Raw genomic sequence first — 16,962 nt, forward strand, 5'->3', positions numbered from 1 at the left:
TCTTACCTCATGAATACTATTTTTGGTAATTAGAATATTGTTGGAGCTCTGATTCTTTTAGAAACAGGCTAGCAATGTTTGCCACTTTCTACTGGTTAGATCTGGGGACAGTTAAATCATTACTCTGTCTCTCAATTTTTTTTCCATTTGTATAATGAACACAATAATACAACCTTAACAAAGTCATTCTGTAGATTCAGTGAGACAATATATATCCCATTTCCTCACTAGATATTCTCCCTGTCATTCCTTGTTGGCTGATGTTGGTGGATCTTCACTGATTATCATATGTTACTATAATTATGTGTCTATATTGCTTTTTAATCCCCTTAGGTTGAGCTACATGAAAGAAAGGATCATCCTGTACACACTGTTGTTGTTTCCTAGATGATAATCCCAACCCCGGTCATCTAAAAGGTACAATCAAGAGTTGGTATATAAATGGAAAAAAAAAAAAAAGTGAGGCAATGTGACAAATCCCCATACCCCATCCAACTGAAGTCAAACTTGGTGAAACTAGGTTATTAGGTTATCAGGTTTCAGAGGGTGATTCAGGCGCATCTGCAAGCTCCCAAGGCAGTAAAAGGGTCACAAAGAGATGTGTGACTCATAAATCAGCCCCTTTAAGTATTTTTAACTGTAATTAACTTCCCATGTTTCAGAGCTTACTCCTCCTCTTGGTTTCCCTATCTTTCGGCCCCGTTTATGATCACTTGACTTCTCTTTAGTGCTTTGAAGGCAGCCAAAGGAAAGGAATGGGAAGAGGTGTGCAGCTTTCAGGATAGGATACTGCACTCCCCAGTATAACCCCTAAGACATCTTAACCAGCTCCGGCTAGGACCAGAAGACAAAAATAAACCAAAGGAGAACAAAAGCAAAAACAAAATCACTTTAGTTTAATAGATCTTAATATAGAGTTTAAGATATATACACACCTGGGACTTCCCAACAAAATCCATAAATGCTGGGCCATGAATACCCTCCAACCATGTTAGTTTCTCTATTAAATAGATTTGAAATCAAACCTGTTAAGTGGTTGAAGGAACAGCTACAAGCCACTGCCTGCTGGACACACCTATTAGAATGGAAGGTTTGAAAAGCGAAGGTTGTTTCTTCAGCTCCCAGCAGGGCATGCCACTTACATGGGAACTAAAGAACTGGCTTAAAACAGGACTATAATCTTTCTGGAACAATAGGTCATGACGAGCTTCCTTAATGCCAAAGTAAGTGTTTAGAGGTGATTTCTGCTAACTGAAAGAAAGTATAAAGGGCATATATATTTACTCTGGCTTGAATACAATGCTTCTGAATATGTGACTCTGTGCCAAGAGTCAGAGTCCTTTTCCCTCATGGATTTTCACCCTGGGACCTATTCCATGGAATATTTGCATGGCCTTGGAATGGCACCAGAAAGTCGTATCATACAATATGTAACCAGTTCAATTTCTGTGCCTTTTAACTTCCCAAATCACTTAAGTCTGACATGAGAAGGTACACTAATTTTACGGTTAAATTAAAAAAAAAAAAAAAAAAGACAAGAAAACTCCCACTTGCTCTTCTCTAAAAAGCCTCCTGTAAGAAGTCATCCAACAGTGACTACCAAATGTCAAAGAGACATGAAGTCCACCTGCCAGGAGGACGTCTTGGTGACAGCTATGCTGGTAAAATGGCATCCAAATCACCAAGATCTAAGAAATGAGCTGAAGACAGCAGGTCTCTAATCTTGAGTGTAAATTTCGATGTCAATAAAACACTGATTTCTCACTTTAAAATCCTTGGTTTCTAAAGCTAACTTACCTGAACTTGGCAGGAGAGAAGACATCTACAAGAAAGAACACTACATGCAAATTTTACAGGCTATACAGTAAAAAACAAAATTTAAAAATTTATTCTTTATGAGCTCCATGGTCCAAACATCTAAGTCCTATAAGTAGGAAATAATGACTTATAAGCATGGACACTTATTTCACAGAATCCATACTATTACCCAAAGCCCCCTGAACTACCCACATTCCAGTGATCCCACCAGCTGAGTTTGAAGAGGACAAATTCATCTGCCTAGGGACCTACCAGGTGTGGAAAATGCCAATCCAGAATCATTCATCTAAGTTGCCAAGGTGGGTGATGTGCCTGCCAGTTGTTTTGCCAACTGCCTACACTGTAGAGTAGTCAGGTGAACATAGGGTGATTTTACAATGAGCCAGTTTTAGAGTTAGCAAATTATCCACATTTATCTGGATGTACCCTAAGACAAAAAATTCCATTAATCCTCACATGAAAAAATAAAATTTGTTCAACTTTGGAATCTATTTAGACAATTCTTAGATTTTTCTTTCAAAAGGGTTGAGATTAGCCAAGTGAAAGTCATAGTTTTATAGGAATTTTATCTGGAGTTCCAAGATCAACAAGCCATCCAACTCAGACTTAAGAAATAACATTACATAATAGCCACTTAATAGCTATTGTTTTACAGTAACAAAGGATTCATTTACCGTATTTCCTAGAGAGCTTTACTCAGCTCTGGTTTTTCCCACAGCAAAAGTACTTTTTCCACCTTCACCCTTCCACACATCTATAAAGTAAAATATTTAATAATTATAATTTCTAATTAAAAGATACCTCTCCCACTGCATTTTAAAAGACATGAATGAGGGCTGATGTTGTGGCTTAGTAATAGGCACTTGCTTAGCACCTGTGAGGCACCGGGTTGGAACCTCAGCACCACATATAAATAAATAAATAAATAAATAAATAAATATATTGTGTCCATCTACAACTAAAGAAATATGCTTAAAAAAGACATGAATGAGAAGAGGGCTTAACTGGTTTTCAGGTAGGTTACACGCTCAGTGATTTCCTTCAGATTTAATAGCAAATAAATTCAGTAGTGGTTAGGCAGTAATCTAATACTCTTAAGAAAGAGAGACAGTCAAGTCTGAGACATAAACATACACTAAAACATTTAAAATTAGGAACAAAAAAAAAGCACAGCAAATACATTTTCTACCAATACTCATATGGTAAACTGGGCCTGGTGAAGCTATTGCTTTCTTCCCTCTATGAGACCAAGAACTTCAGAAAGCTCAGCAAGTTTCACAGTGTGATCTGTCAGATCCCCATTCCCTCCACCCAGCTAATTCGCTCTGAACTTTATATATCACTTTCAAAGGATACTTGCAATCTGAACTTCCATGTCAGCTTAGAAACTTTCCAGGGACATGGGGCGCTGGTTCATTACCTTTAAAGAGTTAAAAGCTCAAGCAGAACATAAATGGTAGTTGGCCTACCATGTCAAGATCTGCATTTGTCTGTACTTTTGCCTGCAACTGCAGTTGCTAAGAGACCCTAAACTCTAACAAAATCAGAGTCGTTGATAAATGGAAGACCAGGAAGTCAGCAGAATGTAGAAATTCCCAGGGTTCTATAATAAAGCAAGCATTGGGGTGCTTAAGAAAATAAGAGCTAAACGTTAACTGCCTATTCTTCTTACCAAACTATTTCAGTCAAGTGTTGATCAAAGCCTAAAGTCTGTATTAGTCTTTTTCCTTCAAGATTAAACAACACAATGGTTCAGTTTGTTATCAGTATAATCACCTTCTCTAACAAGCATGTCCAGTAGCCATTAGTGTGGCTAAATGTCCCACAGACCCTCTGATTCTACTAACAAGGTTTAGGGTCAACATTTTCAGAATTTACAACCAAGTTCATGAATGGAACTTTCCTAATTTCCAGGCAGATAGAAGAAAATGAAATGTAAGTACCAAAACTCTAAGTATGAACAGCCATGTGAATGTTTATTTAGCAATCTAATTAAAAAATGTGCTATGTATCACAAAAACTAAATCTGCCACTATATAGCTAACACTTCTACTGATAGAGAATGACTGCTTTTAATGGATGGTTATATGCACACCCTGAACCTACTTTCATCCAGGTAGCCCCAGGACCATTTTAACATCGTGGCTCTACTTTTAACTTTCAAAGGGATTACTCAGTTACCATGATGTCATTCCCAAATGACTAGGTTACTCAGTGAAGGCAGTTCAGATTAAAATAGCTTTGTGCATGTTCACTCTAACTAGAGATGGGTGTGTATGGAGACGGGTGGGGCCAGAGACTCTGGTCTTATTTTCTCCCCAAAACCCAGCTCATTCCATATCAAGGAAGAATCTCTGGAGTTATTCAGAATTATCCTATCCCAGGATTCCTCCTCTATGAGCCATCTCCACATGTGGACTTAAACGACTTCTTGACCCTAATATCTGTCAGTTTTTAGTCCAGAAAGCTGATGGTATCTATCTTGAAGCTTATGATTCTCTGTTTTGAAGATGTTTATTTAGGCATCTGATAACAGGATATATTTGTAAGAAGAGAAAACAGAGCTGGAAAGGAATAAAAGGTTCTACCCCTCACTGTGGACTTACCAATACACTACCCTACCTCAAAAGTTAAGGCAAACACATGCACACACCCCTCAGTGCTGTTCAGTTCCATACACCTCTGCATGGAGCATAACCTCCACATTCTAATGACTGAGTTCTTTCCTCCCCCTTCCCTCTCTCCCTTCCTTCTTTCTTTTTTGGTGCTGGGGATCTAACCCAGGGTTACTTTATCACTGAGTGACATCCATAGCACCCTGCTTCCCTTTTTTTTTTTTTTTTTTTAAATTGAGACAGTGTCTCATTAAATTGCCCAGGCTGACCCCCATCTTGCAATCCTCCTGCCTCAATCTCCCTTGTCACTAGTATTACCACCGTGCCTGAATAAGGATTTATTTTGGTGAACTTTATTTGAAATTCCCTTTTTGCATTTCCACACAGCTCTGTGTCCACCTTGTTCACCTCTCTCATTTCTTTCCTCCCTTCCTCCAGGTCTCCCTTTCTCTTCCCTCACAAAAGACCTGCATATTCCAGAGGCAAAACAAACCAACTGTAAGCTCCTACTGTGAACTTCACTTAAGAGGCCCAAAGCAACAGTTTGGAAAAGTGCATATTCCTACTGTGTCCTTTGTAGCTCCTGGGGAGCTTTAATAAGGAAGATAGAGTCTGTGAGACAGACAGAGTCTGTCACAAGGTGGAATGGCCGGACTCTCAGCAAAAATCACTCAGGGAGCAAGGGTCTCTTTGGATCTTGGAGGTTTCGGTTTTCTCCTCTTCCCTGAGAATATCTGTGACATTGCCATGTTGGAGCTAACCAGAGATGAGAGAAGTATGGGAGGGCAGAGCCCTGCAGGGATATGCAGAATACAGTCCAGGGTGCAAAGAAAGGATGAAAGGAAGCAGTTTTGAAACAGGCCTGGGCAAAGCACAGAGTGGGAGGAAATGGGAGCAGGGACTCCCGGGAGCGGCTAAGCCCGCAGGTCAGGCCTGGAGAGAAGGAGCAACAAATGGGACCAGATCTCAGCTGCCAGAGGAAAAGGCTACAGGGGAAAGGCTGAGCCCCAGGGCTCAGGAGGAGACCCACTAGTGGTGGCTGGGAGCTGGGGAGGCCTGGAGTCAGGGCTTTAAATCAAGAGAAACTCCAAGTGTAAACCTGTAGAAAGGACAGACTCATAGGCTGTGGAAAGAACTGGAGTTGACAAAGAGGAGGTGAAAAGGAAACTGTCATTGCCAATTTGGGCAGTGAAGCAGACGATAAAGTGAGCAACTGTGAGTAAGGGAATATGATTCAGGGATGAGGCCTGTAGGGCCAGCTATGAATGAGAACAGGGCGGGACATCATGATGTGTGGCTACTGGATTTAGCTATCCACAGAGAGGAGTCACCACCCCCAGTCTGCAGTTCCTCACTGCACTCCTGTTTCCTGGCTTGTGGCATACCCACCCCAGCTGAACACTCTAGGGCAACTATTTCTGCCAAAGGCATCGATGATCTCCCAATTGCCAGCTACAACATACATGTTTATTTTAACTCTGAACCACTGGACCATTCTCCTCCTTGATCCTTGCTAAAACACTCTTTAGGTGCCCTTGTTTGTTGGGGGATCCTCCCGCTCCCATTAAGTCACTTTTCCTATACCTGGATGCATCTCTGCCAATCCCTTAAATGAGGTCTCTTTAGCTCTCCCAGATAAAGCTAACTCGTTTCTCTGATAGTCTGAATAATAGTTCTCTGCCTGTCCTTTCTGGTCTGTCCTGTCCAAGTGCCCTGCTCCTGTGTATTCAACCAAATGCCTAGAGGGACTTTCTTTCTTTCCTCCCTGGGAGCCTTTGATGATCCCAGATAGCTCCCTCCAAATTCTTCCCACAGACAGCTCTTTCTCATACTTTAGGTCTCCCCTTAAATATTACCCTTTAGAAAGACATTCCCTGACAACATTATCTAAAGCAGTCTCCAACCCCATGCCCAGTTACTCTCTTCTCAGCTACTGCTTAAAACTGTAGGAACACTGACCACAATTTGGCAATCAACTCATTTAGATACTTGTTTATTGGTGAGGTGCAAGCACTCTGTCCTGCCCACCACTGCACCCCTTGACCAGCATGGCCTGGATGAAAGCATGAATGTCCTGTGGCAGCCAGCACACAACAGACGACACTCAACAAGGGTGGATATAACTATGTTTGGGGAGATAAAAGAGGAGATTGCAAGTACAGGTTCTTGTGTTTTCTCTACTCTTATATGAACAGGTGGTTTCTCCATCTCCCAGGTTCCCTGAGTCCAAAACCCCAGGGCTATCAAGGAATCTTTTTTTGTCCCTTAGAGCCAATGGCTCACTGAATTCTAACAATTTTAACCTTTTCAATCTCTCTCAAAGACACCATTCTTTATTCAGGCCTGCAAAATCTTTCAGCTAGGAAACTGTAATGACTTACTGATTGGTATCTAGTTCTCATCTGCACTCCTAGCCTGAAACCCTAGTACCACCCGTCATCTCTCTCCCACACAGGAAGAACACGCTCTCTCAGCTTTCCTCCCCAGTCTCATCCCCACATTGTAATAATGATAATGGTAACAGCTAAGACTTATTCAGAGTTTTTATGTGCTACTCAGCACATTAGGCAATTTACACATATGAATGCATTTTAATCTTTACAATAATCCTAGGTAATTTCCTTATCCTGATTTCATCGGTGAGCATCTGAAGTCCAAAAAAGCTAACTTACCTAACATCATAGAGTCAGGATTTGAAAGCAGGTGAATCAGCTTCAGCTCTACCCTCTAACCATGATGCTGGACTGCCTCTTCCTGCTTCCTGCTCCACTAACACCGAGTTACATTTTTCTGCTCCAGCAATACCCAACTACATATAGTTCCTCGAACTCTGTGTTGCCAAGGCCACCGAACCACTGTATGCACCATTCCTTCTGCCCCTTGGGAAGGTCCTGTCTAGTCATATGAATACTAATCTATCCTTCAAAACTTCCTTAAATATTGCTTTTTCTACTTGAATCCTCTCTTGGCTCCCTGAGACCAAAGTCTCTATTCAGCACAAGCCACTCCTAGGGCTTATATGTACCTTGTAAATACTTCTCTATTACCATGGTTTGTAATTCAGTTTTGGGTCACAGTGTGCAGGTACATAAAAGGTGCTTAATTATTGTAAATTTGACTGGGCTTTGGGTACAAAGGGTGACTATAAATTCACCAATATCCAGAATGCCAGAGCAGGAAAGAAATCTATTCTCTATCCTTCCCATATATCTGTGAGCAAAGCAAAGAGAAAAACTCACAACATTATAGATGCTTTTGAAGGCAAGATGCATTGTGCATAAAAATTCAGGACATTCTGACAACTACAGCAGTTAGTTTAAGATCCCTAAATGTACCTGCTGTTCATAGCAACTGCTGAGTAATGCAAATTCAGCAAAACCAAACCAAAACAAAGCAAAACAAAATAAAACAACAAAAAAAATTCTTTTGTCCTTTAGTTCTCAGAATTTGGAGTTCCTATGAAAATGCACTCAAAAACTTGCTCAGCCTAACCAACTATGTCACAAAGTGCTCACTGGCATGGATACGGGTTTTACTGATTGAGGTGTCATCCAAGTTTGTAGATCATCACTTTGGCCAAATGAAAACATGACAGATTTCTGAACATTAAGAGTAGAAATCAAGCACCTTCTAGATTCTCAAGACTGTACTTCAGCACAATTAAAATCTCATCTTGAAACTTAGTGGCAACATTTAAAAAATCCATGTTAGCCTGTACTTACAGTAGGATCCAGAAGAAACAACTGAAACTCAAGCTTGACCTGATCCCCAAATTCTTAATCCAACAGGAAAAGATGTTATAAGCATCTTTTAATAATAGGGACTCAGAAAAATTAAGTTCCATTGCTGTGAAGGGATCCTCAGTGAGAATAGTACCTACAGATCTACAAAATTTAAAACTTTTAAACATGTTAATTTTACGTTAGTCTAAAAAAATTTGGGTGAAAGTGTGTCTGTGCAGCCCGAATCTCTGTTCTTCAAAATAGCAGGTGAATGGCTGTTCTGAGATGGCCTTGATGAAACTAGGAAGGGGAGAGAAGGGCAAAGGAAGTCACAGAAAGAAGTCATTTCCAGGGGAATATCCCAGCTTTACAGCAAAGCAGGAGACCAAGTCCACATGCATCCGGAAAGCCCAATGTCTGCTACAGTCAACAAAAAAAGAATGAAGGACGAGGGCACACTTTATCAGTTCTCCACAATTCTAAAGATCTTGCCCTAATAGTAAGACTATAGGCTCCTTTCCCTAAGAACTCTGGGAGTTACAGGCCAGGCAGGGCTCTGAATTGGAAGAGAAACTTGAAAAGTTTTCCTGTGAGAGGACAAACCAAACCAACGAGCCAGTGCTGTGCTGGACCTGCAAGGTGGATATGATGCAGCAAACCAAAAACTTGCATGACAACATTGGGAATCATAACTCAGGTTTAAGGTAGGAGTCTGAAACCACTCAACCTTTCTTTTATTTAAGCAGCACAAACTACCCTATGAGCTCTATGATGCTCACTCACAGGCGCATAGCTGTATTTTACCATTGCAAAAAGGAAACTGACATTAAAGGATAGGTTAAGATGAGGTTCTCTAGATTAAAATGTGAATCAGAAAATGTAGATGGGCTAAAACATTCAAAATGAATGATCTGTCAGACAAGTCAGCAGGTATGCAAGAAAAAAGCTAGGGCTGGGCCAGAGCGAAAACCCAAGGGCTGATGCAAGTCTAACTGAGGGCAAGATGAGTGTCCTCACCTGGATACTGAGGACACCTTCCACTGAGCCTGGCAAAAGTACAGTACAATTTTGAAATAATAAGGTCCTCTGGAAAGGAGAGATTCTTAGGGAAACTGACTAGCCAGGTAAGAAATGAGGCTAGAGTTGGAGATAGGTTTTAGTGCAGTTAAGGAGCATCCCAGAGGGAAGAGTAAGAATGCAAGCATATGCTTCATGTCCCAGAATTAACCACTGTATAATAATAGAACACACAGCTATATGCGCTCCCAGGAGAGAAGGAAACTTGCCCTTCATTTTTCCAAATCTATATAAGAGAGGACATCATTCCTAATCTGAAAAATTCAAGGGTGCTCAACCAGTAAAGTCTATGAATATATTTCCAATTCTGAAAAACTCTGAAATCTGGAACACTTCTGGTCCCAAGCATTTCAGGTAAGGGATACTTGACATGCAAATCTAAAGCAATGCTGGGGCTTTGAGATGCATGCAAGAATGATCCTCTGGATGTTTATTTCCAAACTCCAAGAATCCTGAAGATTCCCCCAATAATGAACGGGCTGTGGCAACCTGCACTCCTAGAAGGGATGGAGGAAAATTCACCGCCCTGTCTGTTTTGGTGAACTGAAGATAAAGTTCTCTGTCTTGGGGGGTCAGGGGTGGATGTGGTCCTCTCATGCTCTCCCATTTTGCTGGGAAGAACATAGGCTACTTTAGAATCAAGACTCTCTGCCAACATAGGTTGTATGACTTGAAGTGATCAGACTGGGCACTATTGCCCTAATGCCAGGTCTGACCAGGTCAGACTCTCCCAACTGTACTATCAACAGGTAGGCAAGGGAAGGAAAGGCTCCGACTGCTTTTCAGGTCAGACCCAGGTACAGTGCCAGGGCAGCCTTATCTCCCCAAGAACTGACTCCAGGTATGAGCAAAGGCTTCATGGCAGCCAGGAAGGCTTCACTCAGAAACATAAAAGGCACCTGTCTCACTGAAGAGGTAAGAAGTTACAGGGTTTATCAACACGTGGAGAGTGGCCTGTCCATGCATCGCATTTATCTCTTTTCAACTTTCTTAGTTGTTTTGGAGATTCGATACATCAATGATACAGCTACTACAAGAGTCTCTAAATATACTACGTAGCCAAACAAGAAAAGCATAGACTCGTTATTTGAAAAGCACAACTTACGCAATAATACAACATGGTTTAGTGATATCAACATTGTTCAAGTTACATTAAGGTACAACTTGAAATGAATCTGCCAGATTTCATTCACTTATACACATACAAGCATGTGATATGTGTGAGTACAAAGTGTATGTGAGAATATTTTGAAATATAAGAAATAACCGTGGAAAATTTCAAAAGGAAAAATTACTAAGTTTGCCAAAGTATTACATATTTACATTTACATTATACAAACAGTTACAGGTATAAGAAAACAGAAAGAACCATTTTCTGGTGTTCTTTGAATAGTGGAGCACAGAGAATGTGGAGTTCCAAATCTGATAGTATGCATCCTGTTTATTTGGCTGTGCTGTTGTTTTCACGTGTATTCACATATATGTGTAAGGCAAGTTTTGACGAAAAACAAGGAATCCATATTTGCACAACTGGGAGGGTATGCCCCTCTCAAACCACAACAATGCTACTGCTGTGTGGAGAAATGTGGAGAGAAATGCCTCCTTTAAAATCATATTTTCTTATTCTAAGTGGCAGCAAACTATCTCTGAATTGCCTTTCACTTACAGCATAAGCTTCATCTTGACATTGAAAAATTTACCCTACCTATTCTGTCAGATATGTATTTCAAAATGAAAAGGCCAGCCCTGTATTAGTAATAAATGCCAGCAAACCAAAAAAATCAAAATGGCAAAGTTATGCAGATCTGCCTCTTTAAGCAGTAAATAGGAGATAGGCTAACTTGGACTATCTTTGCATCATATGTCTGCAACTTATAAAGGTCACATATTTAATAGAGAGGAGCATCTGAAAGGCTTCTACAAAGAGTACCAGAAGGCTAAGAAGTCTGGGTGATGAAATGGATAAACACGATTAGATCAAAGGGACACACTGAGACAAAGTCTCCTCCCCCTCTTCTTTTTCTCTCCCCACCACTCACAAGGAAATGTCTTATTACCCACATTTCAAAAGGAGAACCCTGAGAAGCACATTCATCCAGATTGCCCAGGAAATCCTAAAGACGATTGAACACCTGAAATGATGCCCCCCTGGCAAGGTATAAACTTTCCAAACTGTCACCCAGTAAACAAAACCCCAGTTGCCAAGGGGCTCCAGCAGCCCAGCCCAAGGGGCCTCTGGGAAGAGAAAGGAAGGATCCCGCGTTTTTACCTTTGTGTTCGCCGAAGCCTGTTCCCACTCCTCAAATGAGGCAAAGTAAAGTTTGAGAGCACAGTCCAAAAATTGGGGTCAGACATATCCATTTCTTTCTCTCTTCAATTCACTGCGGGTTCAAGGCCATGAGACCAAAACAGGGTGAGGAAAAAAAAAAAGAAACAGTAAAAAAAAAAAAAAAAAAAAGAATCCCAATTATCTCCTCACTCCCTCCAGAGAAAACGTGATGTGAACTGTGATCTCAAGAACAACTTGGAGCATGTCTGAGATTACCCATCCCGTCCTAGCCTTTAATTAATACACAGCCATCTCTCAAAGGTTCAGGAAACTTATTTCCTCTTGGGTTTGCCCTCTCCTAGTGAGCCTTGGCCAGCTATAAACAGTAATTACAAGAGTTTAGCCGTGCGTTCTGTTCAAAATGCTGTCTGTGTGTGATTCAGTCCAAGGTACTTTGTCATCTGTTTGGCAGATACCATTTGCAGCTCCCGCGGGGGGTGGGGAGACTGACTATTTTAAGTCTTTGGTTCCGGGAGGCTGTTGCTTATCAGCAAAACCATTCACATCCGAACATGCCCAGTGCCGAATTTCCTTTTGGTATCTACATACAAGGAAAAGAATTTGAATAGAAAAAGCTCCTCTTGCCCTCCCCTCCTGGAAACAAACGGAAACTTAAAAGCACTTTTAGAAAACTGGCCTATGGGAGGACTTGAACCTGACACCTACATGTACCCTCCCTGGATCCAGCTGAAAGAGGAGGCGGCAGAGCCCCTTCCCACCCCCAGGGAGGACACTCCCCCAAGTGCCTCCCCAACAGTGCCTCACGGGAAAGGGAGCTGAGGCCGGTGTGCCGCGCAGGAGCGGGAGCGGGACAGTGAGCATCCTCCGCCTCCGCTCCCCCATCCCAGAGCCCGAAATGGATCCGTCCCCCAAAATAAATAAATAAATCCAGCTGCTGCTCTGGAACACGCTAGTGTGCTGAGCACACCTGAAGGCTGATCACTGATTCACCACAGGAAGGATCACCATTAAAATGCTCCCAGGGAAGTCCCTAATGACTTTGCAGTGACGCTAGCTATTTGTTGTATAGGAAAAACACACAAACGCGAAGCCACACTCAAGGAAAACCTCAGTAAAACTATATTTATGAGTTTACATCCACTTGATGGATTATCACAGTGCACATGGTGGCATCATGACTGGTAACTACAGATTTAGCTAATGGCCAATCACTAAGTGTAAGGATACTACTTGACATTGATTTAACAAACGCTGGAATTATTTTCCCTTCAAATTAAGTTAGAGGTTGAAAAGAAGGAATGAGAGGGAGGAATGAATCAAAGTTATTGTTATTCATTTTGAAATAAGGCATGGTATTTAAATAATTCCCCCAAACCACAAATGCTTATGTAATAGCATATAAAGGGGGAAAAGTAGAATTTAAATTACTGCTTTAAATCTGGTATGATGTGAGAACAAATAGTAAAAAAAAAATTTTTTTTTTTTAATTCAGGGGAAAAAGAAAGCTCTAAAAAGTGGCTCAGTCCATCCAGCAAATAATATAACAATTCTACTTACAAAAAGAGGAAGGATAAAGAGAAGGGAGGGCAGTGGGCTGAGAAGCAGAGAGGGGGTGAGCATACAGAAGTCTGCTGTGGGGTCCTCGGTAGTTAATTCTTGGGACCCACAGAAATATTTTCACACCAAGGACTCTAAGAGTTTCTGAGAATAATTCTTGTACAGGGCTTTCTTATGCACAGTCTCCCTACATTCTTGTGCAGTCCCCATAGATCCTTGAAATCCTCAGAGATAGAAAAGAATACATTTAAACAGGCTCAGTGTTATTAAGTGACAAACACTTTCCCAGGTATTGAGAGTCTGCACCCATTATTTTTGCCCTATACTAAATCATCTCTTCTTTTTAAAAAGTAGTTTTAGGTACAATCAATCCTCTGTATCCACAGGTTCTGGCTTCAATAATACTCAGACTGAAAATAAAATTATATCAATATCAAACATGTCCTCATTCCCTTAAAATACAAGGTAACAACTATTTATACAGTACTTACATTTTATTAGATAGCATAAATAATCTGGAAATGACTTAAAAGTATATGGATGTGGGTTGGTTATATATAAATACTAAACTTTTTTTTTTTTTTAATGGTATTGGCAAGTGAACCCTGGGCCTCTTAACCACTGAGCCACACCCCCAGACCTTTTTATTTTTTATTTTGAGACAGGGTGTTACTAAGTTGCTTAGGGTTCCCTAAGTTGCTGAGGCTGTCTTTTAACTTGAGATCCTCCTGCCTCAGCCTCCTGAGCCACTGGGATTACAGGTGTGAGCCACCATGCCTGGCTGCACCATTTTCTATAAGGAACTTGAGCACTGTGAATTCCACGGAGGGTTTCTGGAATCAACCCCCCATTCCCACACTACATCTACTCAGGGATAACTGTACAAAAAGATACTTTATAGGCTGACACAAAGATAGACACATACTCCAGAGCAGCATCTCTCCTTATTGACATTTTTGCCTCCATAAATCTTTGGGGAATATTTTTGTACTTTGGAGAATGTTTAGCAGCATCCCTGGCCAGTACCCACTGGATACCAGTAGTGAGAATCAAAAATATCTGCAGACATTATCAAATGTCTCTTGGGAAGCAGACCTCACCCATGGTTGGGAACTATGTAAAGCTCTACCTAAAAGCTCTAAGAAAGATGGTATCTCGGGTTTGAATTCTGGATCAACACCTACTGTGACCTTAGGCAAATCACTTACTCTCTGCCCATTTTCCCCGACTTCAAATAGTAAGACCAACCTCTAAGAAGCTGACAAGCATAAATTCAAATGAGATGACATATACAACCCCCTTCATGCAGTGGCTAGTATACTGCATAGAAATATTGTCAGTATAGAGAAGTTAAGAGAATACTATGCTGAAAGACATAGGCCTGGAGTGGAGGGTACCCCACAATATGCTCTCTGCTCTCCAGGGCCTTGAACATAACTTGACCGGTGTTAATCACACTGTATTATAATTGGCTGTTCACTGCTGACTTCTCTATCAGTGCTGAAGCCTAAAGCCACATTTTATTGATCTCTATATTTCCAGAAACTGACAGCTCCTACTTTGTACAGGCACCTGAAAAGATGCTTCTGAGTGGACACTTCAGATGCCCAACTACCTACTATTTTTCTTAAGATGCATTGAACTGAAACGATCGGTATTAACAGACCAATTGATGTTCTTAAAGAATACTGAATTCTTAACAATCCCATGAGAATATGCTCAGATTCTAAAGACCTTCCCTTACTGACTCATTTTTAACTGGAATGATATTAGTGCTAATATTCTTCAGGTCATAATATGGGTCTAAGAAATGTCACAACCAAACCGGAGGGAAACTCCTTTTGAGTCCTACCTCCCTCTTGAACAGGCAAGCACAAGGAAGAACTTTCTGAGTTCACTTTTAGATTAAGAGGGATAATTACACACTGCAGGCTGCCCAGTGGAGAGCACTCAAGATGGTGAGAGAGGACCTGAAATTGTGCTGTACAAATTATGGGTTGAGGATCTCTGTTGAAAGCAGAGAAAATTTAGGGGATAAGCAATAGCTATCTATGAATACTAAAAGGACTATGTGGAAGAGAGCTTGGATCCAAAGATTTAAAAGGCTGAAACATGGTAAGTTGTTTTTATTTTAATTTTTAAAAAACTTGTTAAAGTTGTAGATGGACACAATACTTTTATTTTATTTATTTATTTTTATGGTGCTGAGGATGGAACCCAGTGCCTCACACATGCTAGGCAAGTGCTCTACCACTGAGCCACAATCCCAGCCCAAGGGCAGATTTCTTATAGGGTGGTTGAATAGACATGAGTTAAAGAAGACACAGTGGCTAGGACTCAAGCTCTGGATGATTTTAAGACGTGATAATTTCTCAACTCTTAGCTTTCTCAATGGTCCCTCTAGAAAAGCCCATGTATTTGCAACTAGAATGAATAAATCAATGACATAAGCCATTTATTTCTTCTCTTGATTGAAAGATGCTTTTCCTGGCCTGTGGGCCTCAAGTGTCATCACTACCCGCACTTCCTGCATTTTAGGAATCTAAGCAAATTCTTAAAGGGTTGGATATGTAGTTTTAGCTACATATAATTTAAAATGTTTGTTTTTTTTTTTTCCTACAGTTAAAAGGCTTGGGAGGATTTGGGTTTTATCCAATGTGAAAATATAAAAGTAGGTTAAAGAGCCCAAGGAGCCACAAATGTACTAGTTGATACAGTGAAAGTGTCTAGTACATTCCCACACTCATTTAAGATAAGAGTAGGTGTGACACTGAAGTGCACCTTGTCTTCTAACCTGTTTGGCTTGATTTGGGAACCTATGATTCAGAAGTTAGTGCAGTCAGTAAACACAAGAATTAAAACTGTCAGAACTACTGACATTTTCCTACAGACAAAATAATTACACAGAAACTAAAGAAACTAAAGAATGGTTTATTTGCAACCACAGCACAACTCTGACTACAGAACTAAGAGGAAAGTGAGCTTACTAGAAATTCTGAAGAACATAGCTGGTCTAGGCCAACATACAGAGTTATTCAGAAAGATTTTCTACTTATTGCACAACAACTAAGCTATACAACAATGGATAAGCTTTGTGATCCAGAGCACTCATTCATTTGTCAGGATGACATTATCGGCCATTGTTTTCTGAGAAAGGTAAACGAAATTGAAAAATAAGCTTGTCAACCTACTGAAATGCTAGCTTAGGAAGAAATGAGTATGAAAGAAACAGTGAAATCCTTCACTGCTCACCCCCCTCCTGTATAGAAAATGTCAGGTCCTCTATACTGACTCGAATCTATTTTTCCACCAGCAGGCCCCTGCCCATTAAGAAGCATTTTTCTCTAGCCCTCTCAACCCTACACAGAGCAGTGTTAAAAGATAATATCCCCAGAGCATTTTTTTGAACCAACACACTATGGGACATGATGTTTTCTGGGGTGGGTATGAGTCTGGGAAGCAGTCAGCTCCCTTTGTAGGATGCTGGAGTGACGTGGCCACATCCAAGATGAAGACACTAACAAGAGTGGGGTTGGTACTGAGTCCCTGCTGACATTCCCCCTGATCCTGACCTGGTCTAGGGATTCAGCTAACTTTGACCTCTTTCCACTCCCATCTTCAGAGCACTTCAATATGGCTTGCAAAGGTGGTCCACACCACGGGTCCACTCTGGTCACCCTCTAACTGCCGTCATGCAGGTTTGAAGACAGGAGTGTAAATGGCATGCCTCCTGCCCTAAATGAGAAAGTCAGGAAATAAAGTTTAAAGTCCAAGATGGAAATGTGAAGAAAGTTGCATATATGAGGAGTAAGTTGAAAGACGTGTCTTCTAATATTTATTAAACAAATTTGTACTCATAATGCTAAAACATGGAAGAAGACAA

General features: G+C 40.8%; 1 protein-coding gene across 18 annotated transcripts in view; it reads right to left on the bottom strand.

The window, feature by feature from the left end:
• The window catches only part of MAST4 (microtubule associated serine/threonine kinase family member 4), a 556,979-nt gene that overhangs the window by 145,511 nt on the left and 394,506 nt on the right, over positions 1 to 16,962 (bottom strand). The window contains exon 1 of one of the 18 annotated variants that reach the window (XM_079144843.1): positions 11,502 to 12,268. The exons of 15 other annotated variants lie outside the window; for them this stretch is intronic. In XM_079144843.1, coding sequence (XP_079000969.1) covers positions 11,502 to 11,593 — 92 coding nt within the window. In that variant the 5' untranslated portion in view covers positions 11,594 to 12,268. 2 more of the 18 variants (XM_079144847.1, XM_079144845.1) reach the window with 2 other exon arrangements.

Source organism: Sciurus vulgaris, assembly GCF_902686455.1.
Source record: "Sciurus vulgaris genome assembly, chromosome: 6".
NCBI lineage: Eukaryota > Metazoa > Chordata > Mammalia > Rodentia > Sciuridae > Sciurus > Sciurus vulgaris.